The sequence below is a fragment of the Rhea pennata genome, chromosome 20 (genome assembly GCF_028389875.1).
Source record: "Rhea pennata isolate bPtePen1 chromosome 20, bPtePen1.pri, whole genome shotgun sequence".
Classification (NCBI taxonomy): Eukaryota; Metazoa; Chordata; class Aves; order Rheiformes; family Rheidae; genus Rhea; species Rhea pennata.
In genome coordinates this window covers 4,814,611-4,840,307 of record NC_084682.1, presented here as the reverse complement: position 1 = coordinate 4,840,307, position 25,697 = coordinate 4,814,611, and the positions used below count along the sequence as shown (strand labels likewise).

At 39.1% G+C, this 25,697-nt stretch overlaps 1 protein-coding gene across 2 annotated transcripts in view; it reads left to right on the top strand.

Moving 5' to 3' along the window:
- Nucleotides 1-21,102, top strand: part of SPECC1 (sperm antigen with calponin homology and coiled-coil domains 1) — a 76,619-nt gene extending 55,517 nt beyond the window's left edge. For both annotated transcript variants that reach the window (XM_062592215.1, XM_062592216.1), the window contains 3 exons: nt 13,654-13,770; nt 15,059-15,118; nt 15,930-21,102. In XM_062592215.1, coding sequence (XP_062448199.1) covers nt 13,654-13,770; nt 15,059-15,118; nt 15,930-16,019 — 267 coding nt within the window. In that variant the 3' untranslated portion in view covers nt 16,020-21,102. The remainder of the gene's footprint in view (nt 1-13,653; nt 13,771-15,058; nt 15,119-15,929) is intronic.
- The last annotated feature ends 4,595 nt before the right edge of the window (nt 21,103-25,697 follow it).

The following is a 25,697-nucleotide window of genomic DNA, read 5'->3' as shown; positions in this document are numbered from 1 at the left end:
TTTCATCTAGAGGCATTATCTGTTGGACATTCCTCCTCAGATTCTCATCCCCATCATGCTCTTTGCAGTACACTCACTAACTCTTCTTGAACTTGCTTTTCTCTGACCCTTGCACTCTCATGATAGGGCTGATATCAAGCTCCGCAGGGAGTTTTTATCATTCTTGAGTACAAAGAGCTGGAGTGGAGTAAAAGAACATCAGCCTCCTTCCTGCCTTGGCTGCTACACTGGTGGGAATGAAGTAATGAACTTCACCAAGCAGAACCGTGGTGATGTGCATGTGACTTCTTTTCTGTATGTGATACCCATGCCTATGAGGTATGCAAACCCCCAGTACACTCTGTTTTGTTCTTTCTGACATGAAGCCCAGAACCACAGGTAGCTTTGGGTGCCACCGTTTTCAGCTCCATAATGCAATGGAATGAGAAGAAAAGATGTGCCACTTCACTGCCTCACTTTTCAGTGAGATTGTGTATTGCCCTAAAGGTTTAGTATGAATCTTTCCACAGTTCCTCGTTTGAGTGTTTGAGGAAGAGGGAGATTCCTTTTTGTCTGAATTCTGGAGATATCTTGCTTCATCAAGCAGTATGAACAAAAATGGATTAGAGTAACAGATTCTCTCAGTAGCAGCTACCATCCATGTCACAGATTCACTGAGGAAAGCTGGATTAATGACCTAGGAGAGTATCTGGGGATAAGATCTAGGGACCAGTGCACAAGGCTCCACTTTTTAAATGCTTTAATCCATACAAGGCTTATACTATAGATAGAAATTTGCATCCTGCTAATGGCATATATCTTTTGCATTGACTGCAGTGGGAACATTCCCCAGCTTTGAACTTCAGTGCCATCCCCGGGAGGAAATCTCATAAAACATGAGAGAAACATTGGACGGGGATGAGAGAAGTGCAACTCAAATGATTAGTGGCCTGGAGGGTTAGATTTGTTAAAAAAAAAAAAAAAAAAAAAAAAAATCAATGAGTTTACAGTAACTGAGGGGAAACATGAAAAAACTATATGTCTCTAATCTACTATGGCATTTCTAAGAGAAAGAGGAGAAAGAATAATTGTTTAAAAAATGAAAATAGAAGCACTGAAAGGAAGATAAAGGTGAAGTTAAGTTTAATGACTAGGAGAAAAAAATATGAAAATGAGATCTCATAAACTATGACATGATCTACCATATCAATTTTAATTGTCGTATTTCAGGGCCTGGATGAAACGTTATCTGGCATTTTGGGCATTGATTTTGAATAACTATACAGAGCAGGATTTAAAAAATCTCAACAGTAAAAAGAATTATAGTGAAATAAGGCTTTGAGCTCAGTGGCTTTCTGCAGAACTTTCTGGAGGAAAATCTCCAGATGAAAAAAACCCTCTTCATCTAATGTATGTTCATCTATAGGAATTGTAGACTTGCACATGGTCTCTCTTGCTAGACATGAATAGACTGTTCCTTCTGCCTCTCTGAAGTTGTTGACATCATGATGTGTAATGTAGGGTGATGAGATGACCAGACTTGTGAATTGCTTTTGTGGCTCTGGATTTCAATTACCACAAGACCTTTCAACCACAAAGCCTGCTGAGAGTAAGTTATTTATGTTAAAATAGCTTTTTCTCTGTTGTTCTGCTTTTTTTCCATCTATTTAAAAAGGTTATACATCATAGCAGCAGTGTGAGTTAGAAATTGTGTGCTTCTTTTCTAATAGGCTCTGTTCTCATGAGTCTTAACTCCTGGAAACTGTTGAGAGTCATTCATGTTGCATTATCACCTTCCATAATCATATCATTAGTGACTGTGGTGTTATTTAAGTGCCCTGGTTCTGCTTGCTCTCTGTAGAGACCGTTTGTCAAGAGGCTAAAGCTCTTTAGACTGAATCTATTACTATCCACAGATGTATTGTGAAAACACAGAACATCAAGAGGCACTTAACCCATGGTCATTAGAACTGAGGATTATGGTTTGTGCCACACATACCTTCTCCAAACAGGGGAGAGGATTGCTACCATGTTAATGAGTATGGATTGCTTAGAAAAACTGTTTTCACATTTTTTCCAATGACTAGACAGCCAGCCTATGGCACAGAGAAAAAGAGAATGTGAAACTGACTCTTTTCTCCAGTGGTTATTCTTTTTATCAAAGTTATGATTGGTTTAACAGGACCCATCTGGAATCTACTTCTTGAAGAAACACCATCTTTTATAATAAGTTAAGTATAAATGCAGTTGTCTTAAGTAGAGGAATGCTAAATAAGAGGAGTCAAGAAATGCTCTAAAATTGACAAAGGGGAAATGGCTGCTATAACTCTGAAGATTTTTATATTTTGCATCTCTACCTGTGCATTCAAGCCATTACACTACGTTGTCTCCCTGAACGTGACGGTGTCAGTGCAGCTTCTTGTGGATAGTGGCAGCGGACATCCTCAAGAGAAGAGGCGTTGCTCCCCAAAAGCACGAACACCAATCTGAGATGACTGTTAATTGTCTTACTGGTATTTGTGGGACCAGCCTAAGATCAGATTTCTCAGTATCTGGAGGAATCTCAACAGCCTGCAGAAGCTACTAACCAGAGCAATCTTTAGCCTAGCTTTCTTGTCATAGAAGTTGATTCTGGAAAAAATAATTCCTGTAAAATTTTCTGCATGAAATACTCTTGCAGCTATGAGCAAAGCTTGAAGAAAATGATTTATTTGTTTCAGGGCCTTACTTATAGTCACTTGACTTTGAAGTAGGTCCCAGGAGCACTGTGCAGTTTCAGAAAGTATGCTTAGAAGTATGCTGGAAATATTTTGAGGTCAATACTCTCAGACATTGTATTGTCTTCCATTTGTTTTGTTTAAATTAGTGAAGTATGAAAATCGGTATACCCAGCAGTTCTGAACATTTCTGTCATTCTGTCTTTGCTACATATATTTATAAAAGTACCTTTCCTGTACAGTGCTTCAGCTAACTATTCTAAAAGAAGAAGGAAAAAAAGCCATACTGAAGTATTCCTATTATTATGGCTATTCCAACCTTTAGAGACAGAAATCGGAAACAGTTTACTTCCAAACTTAACCTAAAATGCATAAAGTGTACTTCTGAATGCTCTTACTACTAGAAGCATTAGCCTCTTATATCCGACCATGCGAAGGTCAGTGTCTCTTCACTGTGCCACATTCTGTGTATAGCAAGGATGCGAAAGCTTGGGGAGGAAAATAAAGGCTGTGCTGGTATTTGCTATTTGTCAAATAATTATAGAAGAAACTGCTTAACTAGTAGTTTGGCAGTGAATATGTAAAACTTTTTACCCTTTTAAATCCAATTCAAACTCAGACTAACAGTAGCTTTTTGTTTATGAATTTCTGGCTTTCTTTTTCTCCCAGGAACTTTCATACCTGTTCTTTTTTGTAGTGGTCAGTATTTTCTCCGTATCTTCTCCATTCTCAAGCTCTATTCCCCTGCTTTCTCCCATAGTCCATGTGTTTTTTTGGCTGGTTTGCTGGCTGGATGAGTTTTGGTGCATTTAAAAATATACGAATCTCAAAATTTGTACATAAAAATTTGTGCATAAAAAGATGTACAAATGGCCAAGATGAACAAATGCAGGCTGGTGAGAAGGTAACATCTTCCTGTTGGTCAAGTAGTCATAGAGCCCATGCTCCTCATTAGAGAAATCAGCTGCCTCTGCCCCTAGGCCACTAGCCAGGATGCCTGTTTCTTGGCTGCTAGTGGACCAAGCAGTTGTATTCGGAGACAACAATTTATAGGAGATCTGAAAATGGCTTCATGACTGGTTGTACGTTGATGTGTTCATGCTAGAAGGTTTCTTCCTTACACTGTGAACTAAGAGCTATATTTAGAAGCAAGTCAGTCATCTCTTTTGTTTGTCCTTACTGCGAGTAGCTGACAGTAACTTTTCTACTTAAACAACTACTGTCTCAGTATTTTTTGAATCTAGACTCAACACTTTTTGCCTCACCTCAGTTATGCGTCATCTTGGACCATAGAGAGCAGACAGGGACTATATTGCAAGCAGTACCAGTGTCTTCAGGATTGGTCCTCAGGCTGGCAGTCTTAGTAAGGAATCAGGGAGCTTAACGGGACAAGAAAGCAGAATCAGCCTTCTCAACCTCCAAACCTGGAAGGATATAATATGTAGGACTTAGTTTATAACCCAGTTAAACATTTCCTTTGACATTAACATAATAGAGCTTAGTTGTAAAGTCTTGAGTAACCAAACACAGCTGTGCACTGTCCTAAAGAAAGAAAAAAAGAGTCCATTTCTTTCTTAATCGCAAGATGTGCATTTGAGTACTGTAGCAATTCTCTTACCCTTTTCTACAATACTTTGTGTCATCAAGAAGCAAAAACTGTTTCAATACACTCCAAAGTTGTGTCATACTCTTTCTCTAAAAGCCATATTAACCAGGTTTCAACCTTACTGTATAAGTAATCGTGAGAAGTAGTTAAACAGTGACATTCCACAATTCAGCTGTAACACAGAGGAGTGGATGTACAAGTTTTCTGGACACCTTTTCAGGTATGGCCTTTTCAAGCAGCAAAGATAGGAGGTGAATCCATCTGCTGTTGCAACAATTTATGTGCAGCCTGGAAAGGCTGGATTCCCACAGTACTGTGATCTTGTGTGCTAAAGATCAGCAGCAAAACAAATATCTTCCGGTTTATGCGATGTGGGTGAAGAAAAACACTGAACAAAACCCCTCTAGAGTTAAGCGGCAGCCATCCATTCATTGTTATGCAGAGTTCATGGCAGAGTCACTCTCTTCTGTGGAGGAGTGTGAGGTCTCCCTTCTGCCACAGGAGCCTGCGTACTTGAAATTTGAGGTTGTTGGCTAGAGCCTGCAGAGTAATGAGGAAAAAGCTCTCTAGCTTGGTGTTTACCAAGACTGTTAATGCAAATGTAGTTCTTCTCTGATGAAGTTACTGTAAAGGACTATGTGCTAGCACATCTATTCTGGTAAGAAGGTGCATGTGCTTATTACTGCATCCACACTAGTTGTAGCATTATGACAGTTAGAAGGGGGATATATGTGCAATACTTTTTTCCCAGGAAGTTATTTGTGTATTCTGTGCATTTCTGAGAATTGGGTGACGTGTCTGGCTCTCTTTGTATTTCTTTTTTGCAATAAATTTTAATTCTGTGAAGAGGATACTGACTTCAGGGGAAGTTTTCTGATCTGTGCAAAAATTTAAGGGCGTTAGTGGTAGCTATTGAGACAAGAGGGTTTACTTTGTGTTTAAATAAAAATTGACAATAAAGTGATCAGGAATTTTACTCCCAAGTCTGCTTTGGACCGGCTCTTTGGCCTTAGCAATCTTGCATAACATCCTTGCCCTGATTTCCCCAGCTGTTAAATAGTATCTTACCATCTCATTGGGTGATGATAAGGTTCACTAACATTTGTAAGGTGCTTTAAGACACTCTGATAGAAGTGCAAACTTGTTGGGTTTTAATTACTGCAAATATGGGCTTAAAATTTCAAGATATTCTCAGTTCTTTTCCAGAATATATATTTTTTTCTTTTTCTAAGTAAAAACATTTATATGAATCTGTACATGCAGTTTCTCTGTATGTCCCAGCTGGATCCAGGGTTGGCTTTAGAAAATAAATACAGAAACCAAATCATGGCATGTTGGGAGTAATCAGATTAATTACCAGTGTGCGAGCCCTCTTCATATTAATGCCAATGGATAAACATGCTTCTCCAGTGTAGCCAAATAACTTGAGCCAAGTTCTACCTTTTTCACACAGGGGCTTTATCCTGTAAATAAATACAAATCTTTCAATTGGAGGGATAAATGTCCATGCAGCGCTCTCATGCGTAGCTTTCTGTCCTGCTGGGTAATTTTAAAAATAGCATTTACATGCTGTCCATCCCAAAGTCCAAGACGCCTTCCTCGTGTTGCCTGGATGCAATGACAATCAGTGAAAACACTGAATTGATTGGTCACCAACTGGAACAGATCCAAACCATGAATTTAACTGGGAGGGAGCAGAGCCCTGCTGCCTGTTCCATGAATATCCTTTGCTGTTGAGACCTCTCCCCACCTTGTCTCCATCCTTTACTGAGAGCTGGCAGGAGTCTGCAGCTTACCGCTCTGCCCAGGAATTCCAGGACACAGCTAATCTCCGCACTATCAGTACAGATAATTAGAAATAACTGTTGAAGCAGTCAGAGTGGTCATTAGCAATTCTGCACCAGGGCTCCAGGCAGGAAGTAGCTGTGCTACTGTCTTGGACACAGAGGGGAGCTGGTTCCTCCCCCTCCCTTGCTCCCTCCTGCTTTCCCCAGCCTGTCCGTGTGGTTCTCAGAGCTGTGCTGCTGCATCTTCAGTCGTGCAGCCATGGGAATGAAGGAACACGGCCCAGTCTGTTTCTTTGTGGCATTCAGCGGTGGTGTCATTTATACAAATGAGTTGATGAGAAAATTGATTAGAAGTGTTAGTTGTGTAGCAAGCAGTGAGGTGACTTTCAGCAGGTGAGCAAAAGAAGTATAATTTATACTCGAGAGTGGAAAAAAGAAAGATAACAAAAATAAGAACTCATCAAAATCACATGAGTTTATTACAATAAACCCATTGTTTATTGTAACTGCCAGACCTCATGCTCCTGCTAGTTCTTGGTCATGCTATGTAATCCACCTTTGGTTCTATATGTTTGTATAAGAAAGAGCTAGCTCTCTGTGAGATCAGCCTTAACCATTCTCTCTCTACTTCAAGCAAAAGCTGTGTTGTAAAGTGATAGATTAAAACCTTAAATGAGGAATATGTACAACAATTTATTATTTACTTAACTTTTAGTGAGACCTTTGAGGTAAGTGACTTAGCGATGATAATGTTTTGACAGAGTAATTGGCATTCAAAACAACACATGCATTTGCCAGGAAAGACATAAAAAATCAGTATTTATTATGTGCACTGTGCTAGCAGCTTTTCTGAAGCTTCTTCTCTGTTCACCAATACTTGTTTTCATTTTAGAAAGGTGGTCTTTGTATGTTACAATGCAAAGAAAACCTGAAAATTGTGAACCCAGTATAGTGTGAACAGGATTCAAATGTTTGTCAGTCCCCACAGTGCAATAGACCTGGTGGGCATGATCACCTCTTGCTCCTTGTGAATACTGTAGCCAACTGATTTATGAGGACTGAGTGCTTTTGCCAAAGAATATAGTCATAAGCTCACTTTTAAATGTGTTGTCTGTGCTAAAAAGGCTTATTAATTTGCACTCACTGAAGTAAATGATAAATGGTAAACCTGAGGCAACATCTGTAGCAGCAGTGGAACAAGTAGCAAACAGAACCTAGGAATGTGATGGGAAATGGAGTTTCTTTATAAATAGGAATACAGTAAATGCAATAACCTTTTAAAGTGCTGGCAGATTTATTTATCATTTCACTGTGCTATAATTGCATAATTTAACAGTATTTTCACATAGCATGTTATGTTATGTGAGTTATGTTGTTTCATACACATATAATCAGCAATAATATGCATTGCTTACTGACATGCCTGGCAGAGGCATTAGAAATATGGATGATGGAAAGAGAAATACAAAGTTTTGAAGAAAGGTTAAAACAATCCTTACAGAGACTCCAGCTGCCTGAACCATTCGAGCTAGGGATATTAATACAACCAAGAGGGTAGGAGGTCATTTGGCTTCCTTCCCAATCTTGGCTAGCCACTTAATCTCTATACAATAAACAATATTGCTGTTCCACAAGTTAGTCTAGATTTTTTTTTTATCAAAAGGCATGAGTTTATCATGTATCCCATTTAAGAGAAAAAGATTTGTAATAGAATTCAGAAAGGTTCCTGGTAGTAGATTGTGCTAAATCTGATATGCAAATCATTTTAGACTTGCAGCTACCCATTGAAAATAGCTGTGTGCAATTGTCCAAGTCATCTGGGTGCACCTTGTAATTACAGAGGAATCCAGGCAGTCTTTAATTTTAAACATTCATGCCTTTCATCTGTATTAACTGGGCCTGACCGCACTTCTAATTCCCCCATATTTCCAGTAGATTGCCCAGACAATTCATATCTTTGGTGGAACATTTTAGACACACTGGAGTGTTTTATTAGCTCAGAAGGTTAGATCGTGCTATGAGGAATTGTAGCTTCTTCACTTTTTCTGCTTCTCAAGAAGAGTTTAGAATTTGCATAATGGAAGTTAAGAGCTTGTATGCTTCCTTTGGTAGAACTTCTTTGGCTAAAGCCCACTAACATGTCCCCCATCAATTAGAATGTGCTGAATCCAAATTAGATTTACAGTTTCATGCAGCTATTGTTAAAGATGGATGGATGGAGATAATACTTGGGAGTGGCTTTTCAAGGTACCGTGATCAGATTTTGCATTAGAAAGATCAGAGTTCAGATTTGCAGAGATGTGATTCATAAAAGGGAGGTTCCTTTCCAGACATCTGTTTCTAAATAAAACTACTTGAAAACACTGTGCTGTAAGACTGTTGGTCTGTGAAAGACATGTGGGCCACTAGTTAGTGATAAGAAAGAAGAGCTGCAGAAAGCTGAGCCAATTAAGAGGGAACTGCTGTTTAAAACAAGACAATTCCCTTTGGTTCATTCAGTATATTTATTTCAACTAGTTTTGCCTTCAGTGTATAGGTTTATATTCTGCCTGGGATGGACCTTGATGTTTAGCCACTCTGTCTTGTTCTCATTATGCCCTTCCGTATCAGTGGCTTCTGAATGACAGTAGGACATGTTGCGTGTTTTGGTCGGGAGAGAATGATGCTATAGTCATGTTTATTGCAGACTTTCTTCCACAGACTTCTAGTGTAACTTCAAGCTGATTCAAGTCTATAATTTATGTTTCTGGGTCTTATAGAGAGAATTATGACTCAGAAGGCCATTGCTGTGAGCACAGTCTACCATCTGCTTAGCAGGAATATGTCATGGCAGTATATTAACATACTTAGGCTGTAGTGAAAAGCGTATGATGTCATTGTTGTTTTTTACTAAAGACTTAGAGTCAAAGATCTCTAGTGAAATCCAGTGGGGTGGTTGTTTTTTCCTCAGATAAACAAGGAATTGTTTTTAGTGAGAACAGATCACACAGATTTCCTTGTATGTCTTTACCATGGCTCTCATAGCGCTCAGTTATCCACAAGCAAAGGTCTTGTTCCTGGGGTGGGGAACTAAGGTTAATGACTTGCAGGTGTTCAGTGTCATTTAGACTTGGCCTGCCACTAATATCATAGATAATACATTTGCTCTCTAAATAACATTGCCTGCATTTTTTTTTTAACTTTGCTTAATGTTAGGTACTTTAATATTCATAGAGGTGAAACATACTGAGTATTTCTGTATTTTCACGTAACTTGGCTCCCTGTTTTTTCTCCCAGATTCCAGTCTCTGATCATACCCAGTGCATGCGTAGTAGTAGTTCATTCATTAGCTCTCTTTTGAAATGAAGAAGCTAGTTTTGTTGACAAGAAACCAGGCACTGCTCTGGAAACAGTTTGGTCTGGAGACCAGCCCTGTAGGTGGGATGGATACCCCCTGGCCAGATTTAGTTCCATTTGCCCTACACCATCCTCTACCACTATCCCAGCAGGCCTTACACCCTCAAATCTTTCTATGTTCCTTTTACCACTCCACAGGACATACAAAGATGCTCATGTTACCATGTTGTAAAAACACTCCTCTTTTGGCTTACAACAAGGCTTTCATGTTCTTTCAAGATTTTCAATTGAAAAATAAAACCATACACAAAATAACTGTCTTAGCACTACCACAGAAGACCTAGGTCAAGTGCTATGTAATATGGATGTGATATGTCTGCACCAAAGAAAGCTCTAGTAACCTTGAGCTGTGAGCTACTTGGGACCCCTTGGTCCATGGGCCATGGATTGATCCTGATGCAAATAGCAGCGTAGAACCACTGACAGACAACATACTAAAGCTAGATATTGAGATTCTAGTGACTATGAGACATGTTATGTCCATAAGTTTGCAAATTTTCTACTTTCCCAAACCATCATTATAGCTCAGTTTGATCTGCAGTCCCCATTCTATTTTCCTGTTTATTCCTACATTTGTTCTGCATACACTATGATGATACATCTTCCACCTAAAGTGTGCCATCCTATACAGTTTAACTGCTAGATGTCTCATCAGAAGCTTCATGCTGTTGTTCAGAGCTTGGGTCGGGGGGGAGATTGTGCTGTAAGACACTAGGAGCTAAAGAGGAATCACCCAACTCTCCATCCAGTAGTTTGGAGGTGTACATTAACAACCTCCACGTATACAAATAGCTCCCGCATATTCATGGACTGTGTGCTCAAGAATAGGGAGGTGTGGCAGAAAGACTGGGACGGACTTCATTGCCAAAATAATCAAAAGAAGTGAATAGTTTCCAAGGTGTTTGTTCCCTAAATTGTTGTTTTGTTTTGTTTTGTTTTTTTCCTGGCTTCAGTCGAGTCAATGATCTCCAAGAAATCAGAGTGCTTCTATTTTGAGTTAATTCCTCTTGGTGGGGGGTAATAGAGAGGTAATGCAAATAAAGTTGCTATGTAGCAAAACACAGGAGATCACTTCCCGTTTACTGTGTCCTTATATTCCAAAATAAAATGTTGTCAACAGAGAATGTAAAATGAAATGTCACAGAGGAGTTTATATCATGTATGAAATGGAAATGGATTTGTTTAGAGGAAAAAAATACAACTCACTACCACTCATTGGGTGTCAGATGGCAACTGAGTGGTTTTAGGTATGTCTAAATGTTTGTTGTTGTATTATTAAGAGAATAGTTGAGTTGTAGCTTGAAACACTGGTTTTAGTTTGCATTTAGGACAAAAATTCAGACTCATGTTTGTTTTCTCCTTTCATGATGACATACTATTTTGCATTAGTTTTCATATGTGGTTTAAACATTGTCAGTAGAACTTCATCCTTGAACTCTTGCTTATTTGTAAGACATGGATCCAAGAATTACCAAAGATGACTAGCTGAAAGATCAATCTGGAGACATGAGGATTTTTGGAGCATACTTCTGATTTTATTACAGACTTCAGCACCTTGCATCTCTTGGTATTTTTAGATTGGAGGAGAAGAATAGTCTTAGGTATAATTAAATCTACAAAGCTGAGTGAAATTGATAAAACTGATGCTGGATTAATAAAATACTGTAGGAAGGAGCAGTTTTGTGTTTCATGCCTCTTTCTCATAACAGCATCATGAAAATGAGAATGAGATACAGTGTTCCCACACAAACATAACTTGCCTTTTTGTCTAGTCCTGTTGCTTAGGTTGGTTGTTCCTGCTTTGGTTGTTCCTGCTTCTGTGACCTTTGGCAGAGGGTGGGGAAAGTCTCCATTCATTCTCTGTTCCTACCATGCAAGTATAAAATGAAAATATTGGCATTTTTGTGATAGGCTATTTACTGAAAAAATGTATTGGCCTCAGTAAAAACTCTTCAGTAATTTGGCAGTTAATCCTTTACCTATAACTGTGGATTGATAAATAGTATGTATCTTGTTTGTCTCAAACTTCCAGAAGGCTGAGTAATGTAGCTTCAGCCAATTCTGTAATACAAGGTTGTACTTCCTAGTGCAACTTTGTGGCGTAGGATAAAAACAAGACAGTTTTGAGCGCAAAATACTTTCTTCTTTGTGATGGTATTCAACTGCTAGGTCTCTTTTCTTTTATCTCAACTGAATGATGCTAATAGCCCATAATACAATATGGTGGCTGATGCAGTGCAGTAATGACTACTCCTGATGGTCTACATTCTGAACCTATTAGATTTGTAGATCTATTACAGCCAGAGATATTTTAATCTCTAAATTTCTGTACTACTTTAATTTGAGTCATATTTTGTTAGACATTTTATTGCTAATCTGAAATCTTGTCTGACTGAACAAAGTCCAGATTTGATAACTAATAATTGAGGCATCATAAGTGAAGAACATATGCTAAAGTATTTGCTGTCTAGGTTTTAGTGTGCCTGCATTAGCTTTTATATGAAAGATGCACTAAAAGCTTTGTATTTGGGCAAATTTTGAAGGAAACTATCAAAAAGTGGGTTTTTTTGTTTTTTGGTTTTTTTTAAGTGGCAGAGTCTGAGTTCAGTTCAGTAATCTTTGTTATTTTAAAGGAGATTTTTTTAGATGGGCTGATTTAAAAACATCAGTTTTTGATTCTGTAGTCACTATAATCCACCTGTTGGCCATATGATGCTCTGGGCTCTACTCTACCCAATACATAATTAAAAAATTTTTTTTTTGTTCAGCTAATTCCTTAGTATGAAAGCTTCATTTTCTCTGTGTGCTCGAGTGTACTCTTGTAATAGGTTATGTGACTAGCAAAGAAGAATACCACTGTAGTGGTAACAAAAATACAACTATTTTAGACTATTTCTCAGGAATGGTCTTTTTGCTGTCTTTATCACAGTTCTGTTGAAGGTGGCAGTGATAGAAGTATTACTACAGACAGGTCAGAGAGTTTTCTAGTTCAGCTCCAGGGTTTCAGTGGGGTGCTCCCTAATGTATCTATACCCTCTGAAATATTGCTTCCTCCAGCAAACCTAGCACTGCTGACATATTAGCAAATGTGGGTAAACAAGGCTTAAATGTTCTATTTGTTTCTGTTCTGTAAGGATCTTGTATTGTACTTGTTACCAGAGACATTGTCACCTTTATTTGTCAGTGAAGAGTAATAGGAACATAAGCATCAGGAAACCTCTGTTCTCTTTTCAATTACTTCTAGCTAATTTTGTGAATGAGGGTAGCTGATTAAATCCTGTATCTCAGACTTCCCGCTCTTTTTCTGCCTTTTGTAAAGTGCTCTGTGATGTGCAGATGAAAGATGCCGTGCGTCCGTAAAGAATATGAGAATGCAGACATGCATTCATGCAAATGACTCTGCAAATTATGCACGTCTGCCCGGCACTTGGGAAGTTGTCCATTCAGCTATCGGTGTTGCCAAGTTTGAGCCTCCCTCTGATATGCAAATAAGCACATTCTTTATTTAGGTCTTAAGGACTAGGTTAATATTTCATCAGTTTGATATCACTTTTGATAAGTTGCTGAATCAAATTATAATTGTTAATTATGCATTCTCATAAAAAACAGGCATCTGCTGTGCAATGTCAGAAGGGTAGCAGTGGTCAAAAACACTGATTACAGAGCCCCATCGTCCTGCAAATCCATCCCCACTGTTAGACATCCTAAATGTAAGGCAGAGTGAAATTGATTAAAAAACAACATTTTAAAATATCAGTGTCTTCTGTTCTAGGAGCTGGAGAAATCATATTTCTGCCATTCCGTAGTTAAACGAGACCAGATAAAGTCCTTCCTTCTGCTCTCTTCCAAGCTTAGGGAAACTCTAGGTGCAGTATGTGCTGCACATGGTGTTTCTCACCTTGTAGAAAGCATAGAAGAGTCTTTCTGTATGGAGTCTGATGTGAAAAAAAGTTTAACTCCTTAACAATCCATTGTCCAGGCCTTTGAAACCTGCCATTCTACTTGATATCCTTCTACTTGCTGTGAAAAAAGAAGGGGAAAATGTAAAATGTAAATAAATGTTCCTTTAATACTCTGAGTTTTCCCTCCATGACTGCGTAAAAACTACTGTTTGGAGATTTTGTCTGGTGTAGCACTATTCAGGAATGGTTCATGTTTCATCTTACAGAATATTGACATCACCAACTTCAGCAGCAGCTGGAGTGATGGACTGGCCTTCTGTGCTCTCCTGCACACATATTTGCCTGCGCACATTCCTTACCAGGAGCTCAACAGCCAGGATAAAGTAAGTTTTGTTATACCTGCTCTTAAGCAACTTGTAGAATTTACAGGGAACATTATCCATTTTGATGGTTTTGCATATGTGGTGGAGACAGTGTTGCAAGATTTTGATATTGATTCATACAAAATAAATAGATGAGAGCAATAGTAAGAGACAAATGTAATTTAAGAACTTAGAAAACAAGCTGACTGAATGAAAAGTGGAGCGAAACTAACACTGAACTCCTAGAAAGAAAAGGCAGAGACTACTGGATAAAGACTTAGTGACAAGTTACCTGAGCCCAGTGACTGCTGTATATAAATATGAAGACAGCATCCCTTTTGCAAGCCTACATCAGACATTTCCTGTTGCTCCTAATGTCCTAAGAACATGGCTTTCTGCATATGATTTCCTTCCCTTTTTGACATGTACTGGGGCAGAAAAATATTGGAGGATTTGACTTGCTGTACGTATAGATAGTCAAGGTTTTTCAGTGAGGTTTCAGTTTTAATGTGTGACAATCAATGGGTAATAAAAGTTTAATGTCAAGATGATTTGCAGGTCTGCCCTGCATTTCTAGACTCCTTTCGAGTTAGGCAACACACAGTAAAGTGCTGAATCTAGGCAGACTGATCATTCATTGAATTATTTGTGTATCAAAAAGTCAAACCACGTCAGCACATTCCAAATATGTTATTAAGACCCTCACAAAGAGAAGGAGCCTGGGTTTACTTCAACTAGCTATTATCCATTACAATAACAGTTATATTATCTACACGAATGCCTTATGCATTAGTTAACAGCTCTTCAGAAAACCGTTTGCTCACAGTAAAGACAGAACCTCCATGTTTCTTTTTGCCCAATTGTAATCATTTTCACAAGAACCTATTTGTCAAAAACAGGATTGTAGATTAAGCAAGAGTAGATGAGTTATTCAAAGGCAACTAACTTTTTTGTGAGTATACCTTACTTATACAGAAAAATGGTGGGGAAAATGCCATAAGACGATCATACAAAAAAAATTTCAGATTTTGCAGCTTTTTAAGGAAACCACTCTGAAAAGACTTTGCAAACATACCTAAAGCCATGAGTTATGGTTGGACAGGAGATTCATTGGTGTTAATATTCCTAGCTGTTCTTGGACTTGGCTCTAGCCTTCTTCTCTGTATGAAGATTCTGAATCTAATGTTTTTCAGTTTACAACTGTACCTGCTCATTTAGACTTGTTGATCAATCCAGACACACGGTAGGTTTCAGAAACAGTAATCATACTTTGATGATAATGCTTTTGAACCTTGTTTTATTTTTACAGAAGAGAAATCTGCTGTTAGCATTTCAAGCTGCTGAAAGTGTAGGCATCAAACCCAGTCTGGTGAGTAACCTACTGTTAGTAAGGGAAGAATTGGTGCATACACCATTCCAGATCCTTTGTTGCCATGCAGCCAGTCAGTAAGATTGCACTGAAAATGTTCACATTGCATTAGGGAAAGATGCACCGTCATTTCTGAAAGTTTCAAGTATTAGGAGAACATCCCAGCAGGAAACATTTCTAGAATCATAGAATGATATAGTTTCAAGAAACCTCTGGAGGTCATCTGATACTGAAATGAGAGTGTGGATTATGTGTTCTTATTGAAAACCTATTTTAGAAGATGAGTCCTGTTTTAAAGGGCAGAGCCCTGTATCTGACTGTCAGACCACTTTCTTTCTTTTTATTTTAGTTTTTTGGAAAACAGAAGAATAATTTTCTTGTCAAACCATCTGTTTAAAAACTGTTTGCTAAAATTTATAGTATGATAGCAAGGAAGAGATAAGATTAATATGAAGGGAAGAAGTATTTAGTGGTCTATGAGCTACATACAGAACCAAAGATATACAACAAAGCAGCAGTTTAAAATGAAAGCGTAGAGAATTAACTCTTGATTGCAACTGGAAGAGATCTTTACAGAATGTAAAATGCATGTGGCTGTTCAACTAGTTTGTTCTTTGGCATGAGTCTCACAATTGCACCAGGCCAATAGATATTCTCATAGATTTTGACATTGTATGTGGCTTTAATGAGCTCTGGAACTGAAGCAGAAGTAGTATTCAATAGCCACATTAATAGCCACAGCTACTCAGAGGACCCAGTGATGTTCACAGTGGTGGTGCTTGACTAAGTCTTGGCAATATATTCTGTGCAGGAACTCAGTGAGATGATGTACACAGATCGGCCAGACTGGCAGAGTGTGATGCAGTACGTCGCCCAGATTTACAAGTACTTTGAGACCTGAGATGCAGAGCAAGAGTTGGACAGAAGTGGGGAGAGACTGAAGAATGCCACAGATGCACTCAATCACTTTAAAAATCCCCTTGCTCCTCTTCCACAACCGACCTAAGCTTTTAGTGTGAAAGAAAGCTCTTCCATAATTTTGATTACATCTGGGACTACAACCAAATAAATATCCATTGTCCACCTATACAAAGCAAATTCATCTGTAATTATATTTCTACATGGAAATTGCAAAGCACTTTCTACCAGGTCCAGGATGTTTCTGAAGAATATCCCTTGTGCTAAACAATGTTTGCCTCAAAACAGACTCTGCCAAAAAAATCTGCCAACAGAAGACCTGCCACAAAATGACGTGTTAAATCAATGTGGACCAATGCTGGCAGTCAAGGGAAGCTGGGAGATTAATACTAATACAAAAGCCCACAAAAATGCTCTTCTTGCGAAAATATGCATAACTCATCCCAAATGTATGTTGCTTTCTTGCCTTCATATATTTCGTAAGATACCATGACAGATGCATGAAAGTTGTAGAACCTTAAATTGAGTTACTCTGACACGTGACCCAAGAAGCATAATAATTTCCTTGTCAGAGCTTACCTAGCACGATAGTAACAGGATCATTTGTCACTTGGGAACTGTGCTCTGTTCCGTCACTAGTTAGTGACAGAACTGTAAAGGTGCTGGGACTCCATTTCAGATCACACAAAAGTAATCTCTTTGAGAAAAATAGCTTTATTACTACAGCTTCGTTACTATGGCTTCATTACTGCGGGAAGCCAGAGCCACGTTTCCCAGCTGACTGTGCAGGCACAGTTATCAAGAAAATGCAACTTACTAGCTTTATTTTACAAGGTGCCAGTAATCAGGTGGTGACACTTCAAGCAATACAGTGACATCTCAGTACTTCGTACTTTTGTGGATTGAATGGAGTAACTTCTTTCTGCTGTATTGATCCTGAATAATCAACAGAGGTACGTAGTTACTGGGTCAATGCGTGAATCTTGAAACAGCTTGTGCCCTTCTATGTTTAGAAGTGATAACGTCTTGTAAAAGAGCACAGTAATTTAGTAATACCAGTGGAAGTTGCAGCTTCACTCCACAAGTTACAAAGAATCTATCTAGAACACCTCTCTGTGTCATGGGAATCTTTAAGATGCCACAGAATAGCTTTTCAGCTCGATAAAATACTATTAGTAAAGCATCTGAAAGGTACTGTTTAATTTACAGTTATACCACGTCTCTTATTTCAGCCTGTGAAGTTAGGTTTTCTGTTCATCTCCAGTGGTAGCAGGATCAAACAGGCTGTTTAGTTTGTTCTAGAATCAGGTCTCAGAGAGCATTCTTTGTACAGCATCTCATAGAAGGCTGCCTAGCTGCTTTAGATTGTGCTGATAGAAGAAAGAAGTTGTTTAGTTAGTATGTTTAACCCTGTGGTCCAGACCTGATGCTTCGTGAATGTTAATCATAGACAGCTAAGGATCATTTCTCTCTTACAAAAGAGAATAGTGTGTGCTCACTGCTCTTAACTCCTGAAAAGAGGCTAATGAAATAGAAGCAGGTGCTTTCATAGAAGAAACCTGGTGTTTCAGGTTTTGAGGGGCTTTGCAGGTGGCTGATCTTAGCCTCTGGCTTTCCCAAAGTGCTTTGGTTTCTTGATACCATTTAATTAGTAAGGAGCCTATTTCAGGCATTGGTGTTCTCACAACAAAATACAGCATTAGGGGATAGACTCCAGTGGCCAAGGTCAGTAAGTATACTGAACAGAAGGGGAGTCAGAGAAACGCAGTGTATGGGTGTTTCACAAAAGGAGAAAAGCATCGTTTGCTCTGAGTTCTAGTCTGCCATTTGTTCTAATCCATCATGCCCACGAAAGTCTGATTCCAATCTTTGGAGAGTCCTTGTGATAAAAGGAGACAGTAGTATGCACTTAACAGTGCCGTAGCACTCTTTGATGTCATCCTATACTGTGGGAAAGTAGCTGTAAATGCTGGCCAGAGATCCTTCCTTGCAAGAGAGTGCTTTCTAGATTAAATTAAGGCTCCAGGATTTTTCAGCATACACTTCAGCATCCCTAGAGAACATACGAAGAGTTGCTTTAAGTGTTCTCAGATACAAGTCTCCAGTTATGTGATAAGATGAAAGAAAAAAATAGCTACTAAGCAGAGTTCATTTAGGAAGGGAGTCACTGCAGAGCTCCATTGCCTTGCGAATGCAGCAGACTTTTTTCCCTTGAGGTATCTGGTGGCAGAGATCCCAAGTTTCTCCAATGGGCTGCAGTTCAAAGTCTAGTGAAGTCAGCACAGAAAATTCCGTATTCCTCAGTAGGCTTTGGATCAGGCACTTGAAGGGATGAGAAAAACTGTTTTTATTCCCAGACTCTGGAAAACATTTCAAAGTCAGAGGGCTCCACATGATCTGAAAAAGAAAGATGATCTTAACCCCCTGGTCACTGGAAGTGTATGTATGTTGCCATGTGACTGTGCAGATGTATGCTGAATCCATATATTATCTAATGTGTCAGTATCATTTGCTTCAAGCTCTGTTCTGACATCTATTCTGATCTATTTCTCCAAGATTTATTCTAGCCTTAAACTGTTCTACTGCTTCATCTTAGGGCTATTTTTTCCTTCAAATCAAATTTTCAAAGAAATGTTTCTGTCATCTCTTCTCAGCTTATTTACCCAGGCCTTCCAATAGCATATGCCAGGCACAAGGAGAAGGCAACATTCAGGCCTGGATCAGGAATGACATTTCTAATAATTTATCGTTAAAAACATTTTTACTTATCTAGGAGTTAGAACAAGGAGCTATATGTCAGTAGGGGGGAATGTGCTGAGTTTCACCTTTTGCCCAGTGTTACCTTGCAATCTTGAAAAGCTGTAAAACATCTCACTTTGAAGTGCCAATACTTTGTGATTAAGAATTTTTTCAGATAATTTTGACTTGGTTTGAGATGAAGAATTTTGTTTGTTCATTTAGTTAACTGTTCTAATATTGCATATTTTTTCTTTCATTGGAACCTTGTACAATTGCAATTCTGGACCTAGATTTTCAGAAATTACTTGTTTTTGGATGCTGCTTAAGAATTTGAATGTCCCATACAGGATGGTGAAGACCAGCCTGATTTCCAAAAAGTACCAAGTGTCTTCATGATTGTGTAAGAAATCTCAAATTAGAACTGCAAGTTCTGTCTGCCTTTAAAATTAGAGGATTTGTTAATTAAGGTAAGGTACAAAGTGTAGGGATAACTTTCGTAGAATTTTGGGGGATCCTCTGAAAAATGTCCTAGAACAGAATGTGTGATGTTACAACGTGGGATAATGGACTGTATCAGCAACGGTTTGCCTGAACTGCTTAAATCCTTTCTGGCTTTGCCTCTTAAGAGTAGTGAATCTTCCGCAGATGCAAGTAGAGGAAATCTCTTTGCTGTATCACCATATGCTCCCTAAATATACTGTAGCTCTTACACATACATGCACATGCTTGTGTGTGTGCCCTTGGGTAGTTTGTCAGATTACAAGAAACTAAAAGATTGATTTTGGTTGAGCACGTGAGAAGAATGGGAAGGATAGAAATTTCAGTGAAGTTCTGAGATGGGATATGGCTTTGTGTGACTGTTGTACGGTAGCTGTTGGGAAAGAAAGGAGAGTAAAAGTATGAAAAGTATTATGATCTGACTCCCAAAATTGCTAGTGAGTCACAGAAGGTACAAGTTGTTTCATGGCTTGGGAAAGTACAGAGGAATCGAGAAGTGAGCCCAGGGCCTGAGCCCTCTAAGAAGGTTTTCTAGGAAGGCTGATAAGCTATTTCTGACAGCATGCAAGGAAACGGAGTGGAGCACAAGTCCAGCCTGTAGGAGAGGGGCATATGTACCCGGGCCTTTGTGAACCAGAAAGGAACACAGGTATCTTTAGGTCTTCTGCTTGACAGTCTTTACTGACATCACCATCTTGAGTGACATTTCTTCTAAGAGTGCAGCCTGAGATTGATCCCTGAAGATGAGGAGGAAGGAGAACGCAGAGCTCGGTATCTTTGCCAGGTTCATCTTCCTGTGACTGTGATATTAGGAAACACAAAGGAGACCAAGTATTTCACTGTTTTTCCTGTACTGCAGCAAGGCAGCAGTACTAAGCAGAACAAATCAGTCCTGTGTCTTTTGTTTAGCAGGCTGATTTTTGACTTATCCAGACTCTCCAGTTTCCTTTCAATGAGACGCATTCTCCTCTTTGAGTTCTGGCAAGTTTTCTTTTTGTAATTTGAAATTGCTTTTGTCAGGTTTTCTCTCTGCATTTTTTTGTTTTGTGTGTGCAACCAGTATGTGCAAGGTTTCTTTCCAAACCAAATAGGTATGCGCTGGCAAAATGCGTGGTTCTTCCTTGTTTGAATTCTGACCTGGAACATTTAAAAATCTAGCTTTTGGCTTCATTGGCTTTCCTTTCTCACTTCCTTGGCAATGAAAAGATGAAAGTGTGTGTTCATCTGATTATAGTGCATACCTCCCTTGTCTTTCTCTGCTTATGATACCAGGACTTCCATCCGGAAGTATCTGATGGGGCCAGCTGTTTGCAAAGCTGTGCCTTGTGTATCTGATAAAATGCAGAGTCTGTATGGATGAGATTATGCATTTTCCTGTCAGAAGAGGGCTTTAGCCTAAGAAGACTCAGGGCACTGAGCATTAAGATTTTTTTAAACCCAGCAATAACTTCTACTTTGCTAGACTGTATTGGTTTTTACCAACTCCAGTGCCATTTAGACTCAGCTGACCATATTGAGTAGAATCAAGCTTGAGTTTGTAACTTAACAATTAACAGTTTTCATAACTGATGGTCTCTACATTTTTAACTTGGACATGTGCCAAGTTCCACTGGGCAGTGCTGGACACAGTGTTTTTATTGATTATTGATCCAGGCTTGAATTTGTCAAATGGGGTAATCCTCTCTAACAGTCAAGTACTTTTAGCTTTCTCTATTGGATACAGATGTTACATCGTAATCTAATTTATACAAGGAGCACATTAGAATGTATATACTAGGCATTGCCAGATTTTGACATGCTAATATTTAAAAATTAACATTAAAATGTATGATGCAAAAAAATCTGTGTAATATTTCTAATAAAACTTTTTGTTTCTGATGTTTGTTGTAATGTTTCAAATAGCTACATACAGAACTGATTCTTCCTCAGTCTGTTGAGGAGCAGGGCTTCCAGAGAGGTTTAGAAAGATCTTCATGGTTCATTGAGTCTGCTATTCTGGTAGCAAAGAAAAATTTGGTCAGTATCTTCTTTTCAGAAAGATAGCAACTTCCGTTTTTAAGCAAGTTAGATGCATTTGGATGCCCTTCAGAAGACTGTTGTGGGGATAAAGGAGTGCAGGAGATCTGTCTGTTTCTGAGACAAACCATACTGAAGGCACAGTAGGAAATCATCTGAGTGCAAAGACAAGGGAGGAACACAGAAGAGACCAACATGCCAGCATTAGGAGCTCTTAAATAACTAGAAAGTCAAGAAAGAAGTAGTCAAAAATTGAAAACAAGGATTCATGACTGGAACGAATATTAAAGTACATCACCAATAAGTTAAGAGGCAAAATGAGTTACAGCTCACAAAGGGCTCTCCAGCAGCTGTATAGTGACAAGACATTATACCTGACGCGAAGGATGAGCACAATATATGTGCAGTGTTCGACGAGCAGATTTCTCTGAACTTCCATGAAACAAACAGTGTAAATGTAAGAGACTGAAATCTCTTATGCCCGTGAAATATGGACATGCCAGTGAGCAGACCCGTCAGTAAGTCTTTTTCCCCCAGCGGAAAGGACTAGCAGCTGCTGATCTTCTGAAGGGATGTTAATATACCCTGACTGAGGCCATTTGAACATCACCATCCAGGTAGTGACACAGCTAGGGAAAATTAAGTTTATGTTGGAATGCCAGGAAGGCTTGGTTATAGAAAAGGGGACAAAAATAATGACTCCTTGTCAAAACCAGAATGCCCAGCGATTACGTTCATGGTAACATTTATAATAATCACTCTCCATGGAGTAATGGAGGGCTTCATAAATTCTAGTTTGTCTCTGTAGAGAGAATTCCTTTTTGTTGCATTTTTTGTTAACTGCCTGCACAAACAGAAAGGACTATGAAGGCCTGCATTATGGCTGAGGAATTCAGCCCTATGGATGCTGTGTTACAGCCAATATCCAGTCTGTATAGAGCTTTCAAAGATCCTGAACTCTGGTTCATTAGGAACATGCCTGAAGATGTGCTTAGGAATCTATGTTATTAATCATTCATTTGGGAAACATGCAACCATTTCTAATATTTTCAAATTCTGGAATGCTTTTCTCAGAGGCATTTTTCATCTCATGATGGCAGTGAACGGTCTACTAGAATGATCTAAATTTTTGAGTCATCCAAGAGAATGAGAAAAGAAAAGAAATGATTGGGTATTTAAATCTCCTTCAGCCTCTCAGGTACATTTGTGTTGAGCTGTGCAGGTGAAACCTTATGGGAAAAAGTCTCATTTGCATAATCCAAACTACTTTGCTGTTCTCCACCTATGTATCATGTTTCAAACCTCGATTTTTAATGCTGGGCTGATCCTTCCTTGTGGCAGTGTCACAAGGAAAGCAACGTTCTGTGATGATCTTTGCTGATTTAGACAGCTTTGTCTCCTGGACACAATATGACCACATGAAAATGGCAAACTAGAGTTTCTAATTCTTTCAACCTGCCACTTCACTTTATTTTGAAGGCTTGCTGCAGCTCACTTAGAAAGCACTAGACTCAGTATTTGCACCTCAGTCATTTTCTGCAAATTCTCAGAACTGGCCCAGTCTTTCTATCTCAAAATCTCATTGTTAATAGGAAAGCAGACCAGTATTGTGCTTAAAGTATAGAGAAAAAGGACTCTGAACAGTTTAAATTTACTGTCTGTGTGACCTTGGACCTAAGGTAGTTCATGTCCATCTACCTAAATTCCCAATCCTTCATTGATTTGTTTTCTCTATCTTTTTGTCTATCCTTGTGTTTTTTAGCTATAAACCCTTTGGGATAGTAGCTCTATTTGCTAGAAGTTTATACAGCCCCAACAAAAGGCTGAGCCAATATGCAATATTACAATACAACTAATTAATAATCAGGTCACATTGGTTTTGTAATGTTGCTGAGTCCTCAAGGGATGAAACCCTGGTCATATAGCCCTGCTCAGGAAAGCTGTGATCTAGCTGGACTCCACAATTAGATGCAAGTATTCATCATGCAAGTAAAAATTCTAAGGTAGTATGAGCTACTTACAGCTTGGCATTCAAAACTGTGTTCCACTGACTGCTACTTTTCTATGTTCATGTGTCCCAAACAGATCTTGTCTGGGAAATAAAGTTGGTAATTTCTGTCTCAGGTTATAGGAGCTGCAGCAAGGGAGGATTTTTTTTTCTTTTCATAAATCAAACTGTTAGACACACTTGTAGGATGTTATCCATGTCTGATTGCTCCCAGCTACTTTGTTATGGGAGCGGATTCCTGAGTCTTGGGATGTGGATTACAGATCAGTGAGCAAAATTTGCAACCACAGGAATTCCATTCTCCATCTAAAGAGATACTACAAATCTCCTGAGACACTGTTGTCAGAGTTAGCCTGTTCCTCGTACAGTATGAAGATACCAACAGGTAGCAAGATACCTGTTATTACAGCTACTTTGGTGTTATGTTTGCTCTGTTTAAAAAACAAACAAACAAAGCTATCTCTAATTGTTGGCTTCTCACCATAATCCTTGCTTAAACTGTAGTTGCTACAAAACACAAAGTCATTCTATTGCAGATTATGTCTCAAAGCTTCAGCCAAACAACTCCTCATAAAACAAAATGTTCGCTATGTTAAAATGAAGACACTACTCTACTGCTTAACTTCATCAGGTTATCTAAACTTGTGCCAGTGCCTTTGCCATGGTAAGTGTGTACTGGGAAACCAGCAGAAGTTAATAGTCCAGGAATCAAGATCTAGAGTTGGAAAAGATAAGAGACCGTTCTTACTTTTGTCAGACTTGAATATAATGTCATGCATTCTTTGCAAATTTAATTTCTGTGAACTGCCTGTTGTCTCTCAGAAAATAGATTCTGAAGCCCTCCTGTCACTTAATGCCAGCCCTAGCGATTCTGTTACCTAACTAAGCTGCTGGACGCTTACAGGCTGTGCTGTCTCAGCCCTTTCCACAATACACTTCAGTTACTTTGATTTATTTGTTGGAAAAATCTGGACTCACTGTGAAGATTGTCTATGCATAATATATGCTGACAGGTTTGCAAGTGGCTCAGCAAGAAACTGAAAATGATATTTTTGGCCAGTGTTTTCCCAGGATATTTGTGGCTGGTTGTGGATGGAGTAAAATGACAAAATTCAGGACTACTTCACTACATTTGGCTTCGCTGCCAAGCATCTTCTAAGGCTTGGACTGGAATGGAAAGAATAATTCCTATTCCTGACTTGCTTACGTTCTTCTATTTGAGATGGAGAGGTTTTTATTTGTTTGTATCACCACAGTGCCTGTGACCCACTGCCACGAACCAGGACCTCTGTGTGAACACACAGACCTGCTCCAAACATGGATTCCATTTTTTTTGAGGTTCATGTCAAACTGGAGCCCGTGTTAAAGGCAGATGAAAGTAAACTGCCACAACCTGATCTATATTTGAAGCTGAAGACAACACAGTCAGTGTACTCTAAAGTTTAAAAGCCCAGCATGAACTCTGGGAGCCTTGATTTGCATTCCCAAGATGGTCAGAGACCTTCCATGGGAACTGAGACAGATGTGCTAGTCACGAACAAGGTTTTACCCTCTGTGAACCTATTTGTGGTTCTGTGAGGTGTGGTGAGAAACTCTTGGATTCAGGAAAAGCCTATTAACAAATTTTTCAAATTCCCCCATATCTTAGCTGGTCTCTTCATGCCTTCCCTTAGTCATGAATAACACCAATGTTATCCTGAATTCCCAGGTTTCTGCTACCTCAGATCATGGTTCTATTATGACACTTCTGAACTATCCTGGTTACTTTGGCCATTCTGACCCCTAGCAGGTGGGTTCAGAATCTTCAGAGACATCATGCTTTCCAAAGACCATCGCCACCAGTAATTGTCTGCAGTGCTGTAATTCAGAATGGCCATGTATTTAATTTGGCTTTTCAAGAGCATTTGGCTCACAAGAAAGAAAATGGAATGGATATAAGCTGCAGCATACAGGAAGCAGTTCCTTCCTGATCCCTATAGTGGCCTACAGGGCCAGGCAAGTGTCTTCCTACATCTTCTTGGGCTGCCCAACTACCAGGGTTATTAGTGGATATTAAATAACTATTTTGTATCTCTCTGCTTTTTAGGCTGCACTTGATGCAATAATATTTGGACAAGAAGCCAGTGCAGGTGAGCCTCAGTTGAGAAGTTGTGCTGATATTCCACATGCTTGAAAGATTCATGCCATTGCAGCTGGTAGAGAAGCACAAGCAATATGAGTAGCATGAGAAGTAGTCTTCCAGATGGAGAGCTGATGGCCTGCAAAGGTCAGAACCAGGTGGCTGAAGTCTCACAGGTATAGTTTCTCACTGATGCTGAAAAAACTACAGGCATAAACTCTGGGTTGCAGGGCTCTGAAGCAAATATCACCTAGAAAAACTGGCAGTCTCTGATTATGGGA